Source organism: Octopus bimaculoides, chromosome 25 (genome assembly GCF_001194135.2).
Source record: "Octopus bimaculoides isolate UCB-OBI-ISO-001 chromosome 25, ASM119413v2, whole genome shotgun sequence".
NCBI lineage: Eukaryota > Metazoa > Mollusca > Cephalopoda > Octopoda > Octopodidae > Octopus > Octopus bimaculoides.
Window position 1 is genome coordinate 949369 of NC_069005.1, and position 4629 is coordinate 953997.

The 4629-nt window shown below is 36.8% G+C and overlaps 1 protein-coding gene across 3 annotated transcripts in view; it reads left to right on the top strand.

Annotated features, from left to right (window-relative positions):
- Positions 1-4629, top strand: part of LOC106871370 (probable cyclin-dependent serine/threonine-protein kinase DDB_G0292550) — a 92334-nt gene that overhangs the window by 58769 nt on the left and 28936 nt on the right. For all 3 annotated transcript variants that reach the window (XM_052976725.1, XM_052976728.1, XM_052976727.1), the window contains 3 exons: positions 2145-2288; positions 2848-3422; positions 4366-4515. In XM_052976725.1, the coding sequence (XP_052832685.1) occupies positions 2145-2288; positions 2848-3422; positions 4366-4515 (869 nt within the window). The remainder of the gene's footprint in view (positions 1-2144; positions 2289-2847; positions 3423-4365; positions 4516-4629) is intronic.

A 4629-nucleotide genomic window follows, 5' to 3' on the forward strand; every position in this document is an offset into this window, starting at 1 on the left:
ATATATATATATATATATATATATATATATATAAATATATATATATTATATACATACATATATATACACACATATACGTACATAAATATATATTCACATCAGACTATACATACATGAACAGTATTGTATAGACCAAATCTAGCAGTGACAACTGTCCAAGAATCAGCAATTCTACCCCCCCCCACCTCCCAAACAGCAATTCTTTCGGTCTGTTTACCATCTTCCTAGGATAGTCGAGTGAAATTCTAATTACATCTTAGCCAGTTCTTGCAAGTATGTGAGAGTGCAAGCTGTTAGCTCTACCCAGCTTGTATACCATGACAGGAAATCACCGAAGGAGGGAAATATAGGCAGAAGTCTGCAACGAAAAATCAATAATCAACTTATTGATTTATTGCCAATCTCTAGATGTCATCTCCAGTATAAGACAGAGATGAGATGCTCGCTCCATGTGTTGTTTATAGTTTAATAGACTATCATTGTTTTTATTATTTGTTTTTGTTGTTGTTGTTGTTGTTAATGATGATGTCACTGCTGACGTCTGTTCGCCGTCAGTGTTTTGCTGTCATCATGTCTTTTTTCATTCAGTTTTCACTTGTGTCATTGACACAGATACCACCATCATCTTTCTTATTTTAATTCTCTCTTTCTCTCTCTCTCTCTCTCTCTCTCTATCTATCTATCTATCTACCCCTGTTTGTTACATTTTGTTGTGAGCTGGTTGTAGAGAACCACTTCCAGTGTCTCCTGTTCCTCTAAAATAAGGAAGAAAGTTGAGCAAGGGGCTACCACTTCTTTTTACCTTTCATTTTGCAATTAATGATAACTATCCAAAAAAAACCTGTATGTGTGTGTGTATACAAACACACACACACACACACACACACACACACACACATGCACACATGCACACGCACACATGCACATGCACACATATATATATTATATACATACATATCAATATATATATATATGTGTGTATGCAAGAATCTTCTTTATACATACATCTAGTTATCATTTTCATTTAACCTCCCTTTTCTATGTTCGCATGGATCAGATGCAATTTATTGAGGCAGATTTTCTATGGCTAGATGTCACTCCTGGCACCAGCCCTCACCCACTTCTATTTCCAGCCAAGGGGTTTTTTAAACCCAATATTCTACATGCAGTTATTTATAGTATAGGGATTTGAGACCCGACTGCAAAATTATCAGTTTGCGATCATGAGTATACACCACTACTGTTTCATCTCATTCATGAAAAAAGCAACCAGCCCTTTTACCCTAGTTAAACAGTTTGGTGCTGAAATCACGGCAGACTGCAGTTAGTCTTCAGGCAAGACAGGTCACAGTGGAGCACATTGTTATCCTTCAAACAAGACACATTGTGGTTCTCTTCTCCAAGCTTCTACAATGTGCAATGATTATTGTATCTGCATTTCTCTTCCAGATTGCTAATGTCTAAGTTAACACAGTAAATCTATTCCTACTTATTATTCTGCTAACCAGTGAATCTATGATAATTTATACACAGTTTTCTATCAATAAAATATGGTTGGACGTTTGTGAGTTGCCTTTATTTATAATACATGCAGCCAGCCAAAACTCACAACATGGTGGCCACAAATACACAGGCTCTCAACACTATCTTTCACCATTAAAAATAATATATATATGCATACATACGACTGATGCCAGTGCCACCTGTGCTAGTGGCATGTAAAATGCATCATTCAAACATGGCCGATGCCAGTACCACCTGACTGGCTCCTGTGCCAGTGGCACGTAAAAAGTACCCTCTATACTCTTGGAGTGGTTGATGTTAGGAAGGGCATCCAGCTATTGAAACCTTGCCAAATCAGATTGGAGCTTGGTGCAGCCTCCCAGCTTGCTAGTACTCAGTCAAACCATCCATTCCATGCCTGCATGGAAAGCAGATGTTAAACAATGATGATGATGATGATGATGATGATGATGATACATGTGTGCGTGTGTATATATATATATATATATATATATAATTTATTATTATTATTATTATTATTATTATTATTAGCAATGGTATATATATTTCTTGGGCACAAATTTTAATTTGATTTTTGCTTAAAATGTCTTATTTAATTATCTACTTCTGTTATTATTCAGGTTCTTACCCAGCATGCAAGTTGATTGTTGAGTTAGCAGGTCAGAGTGTTGTCCATGACCAAGATAACTGCAAAAGGACAGCATTGCATTTGGCCACCCTCGGTGGACATGGCAATGTCTTGAATTTTCTCTTAGAAAATGGAGGTGAGTTAAATGATATCACTGGACATAGATCTTATGTGTGCATGTATGTATGTATGACAGGCTTCTTTTAGTTTTCATCTACTAAATCCACTGGTAGCTTGGTTGACTTAGGGCAATAGCAGAAGGTGTTATACAGTGAGACTGAATCCAGAACGTTAATTGGGAAGTAAACTTCTTGCCATATAACCGTGCCTATGCCACATCTCTAAATAAGGATTAAAAGTTTGAAATAATTTTAAATACAGGAACAAAGAAGATGATGCATAGAATGGGAATTTGTTTTTTTTTTTTTTTTTTTTTTTTTTTTTTTTGTTTTTTTGCTTATTACAAAGATCTTGAAATTTCTAGTTTTTGGTAATCATGTTCAGTGGCATTTCATTCCTGTTAGAAACTGTCAGTATAACATAACGTGAGATAAATAAATCAAACGAAAGTGAACATTTTATGAATTATAAATGGAAAATAATTACAGTCTGAAAGACATTCACAGAATGTGTGTCTTTGAAGGTTTCTTTTTTCCAAAAAACTGAAAACTTGAAATGTATTATTTCTGTTGCAGCCAACATTGAAGTTCGTGACCAGTTCCAGGCAACTGCATGGGATTACGCCAGTAACAAACAGCTGCACTATTGTCAGTTGATCATTAAGTCTCACATGCATCAGTCACTCCAGGTCGGACTCAGGGCATCCAACAGTAACAACTCGTGGCAGAAGAATCCAGGCAACCGCCTCAATGACCAGTTATTGACCATCAACGAACAGATGCATTGTAACACCAATAATAACAGCAACGTCAATACCATCACCACCACTGCCATTACTGCTACCACAACTTCCCCCATTGCAACCATAACTGCAGCTTCTATTGCTACTACTACTACTACCACTACCACCACCACCAACACCAATGTCGGCAATGTTATTAAAACTAATCACCAAAATATGATGAGACATGACTCTAGAAGAAGCACTGAGTGCAGTAGTGATGAGGGGGACATCAACAACAACAACAACAACAACCAACATGTTTTTGTCAACAACAACAACAATAACTACAGCAATACGATCAGAAGAGGCTTAAGAAACAGAAGTGCCTCCTTTCAACACAGAGGAGAAAGCAACGTACCATCAAAGGTGAGCCCCCCCCCCCAACCATTTACATTTCCCACTTGAGTCTTGAAGAGACACAGGATGTTCTTTTTTAATGTATTTCTTTTTTATACTTTGTTCACTTCTTTTTTTTTTGTGTGTGTGTGTGTGTGTGTGTGTGTGTGTGTGTGTTAGGAACTTTTGCCACAGTGGTCAGAGCCAGCTGGGATTTGTTGCAAAACCAATTGCCTTCCTACTTTGTATCTCATACTTGCACTAAACTTTATTCTTGACAAAGGCACTTTAACTTTGCTTGATTTTGGTCCATCCAGCTGTGGATAAGAACCATGGCGAGGTACAGGTCATTACAAGGTCACAGTATAATCAACAAATGTTTAGTTAGTTTTAACTCAGCTGTGTCTCACCCTCCCCTGCCGGTCCAGTCAGAAAAGAAATGGCAATATCAAAATATACAGAACATTTAGTTCCTTTCACTAGACATGATATATTTATCACCAGTTATTACTGTAGGTGTTGACTGATCAGAATGTGAGGCACTGGTTCATATTCCTCTATTGAAGCTACCTAAACTCTCCACTGATTTATTCAGAACTACTGCCTTGTAAATCTCAATTTCAGTTCAATTCAACTTCAAGTGTCTTGTGTTTTATGTGAGTACATTTGAAAGTATATGCTTCTATGAGGCATGGCCACCCCATCTGATTAGCTCTTCCTATTATGAGATGGACAGGTTATCAGTAGTCTTTTGCTTGCTTAACACTATGAAACTAAAACAAAGCAGTTATCCTTAAAGCTCATTAGGTTACATTCATAAATATTTTTCTTTTCATTTTTATCTCACATTCAGTAGTTATCTCTATTGTCTGAGAAATTCTATGAATGCTGCACTAACAGTTCCTATAAACTTATTACCTTTGTTTATTGATGTCATCATAAATTTTCATTCCTTTTGCGCATTTCATTTTAGCTTGAAAATGAAAGATCTTTGCAGTCTGTGATCTGTCCACCAAAGAAACCAAGAAACCAACACTTTTCAACAGCTGGCAACATTCAACAGTTCAATCCAAATGGTCCCATCTCACCTCCTTTGACCAACACTGGTAGTGCTTCAGATGAGGTACTTCTTAACAGATTTCCTTGTTTTTTTTTTGAATTGCATCAAATTGCTTTGAATGAGTATTCCAATAGGCATGCCTGTTGGGTTATGCAGCTTAGTTTCAAACCACAAAGC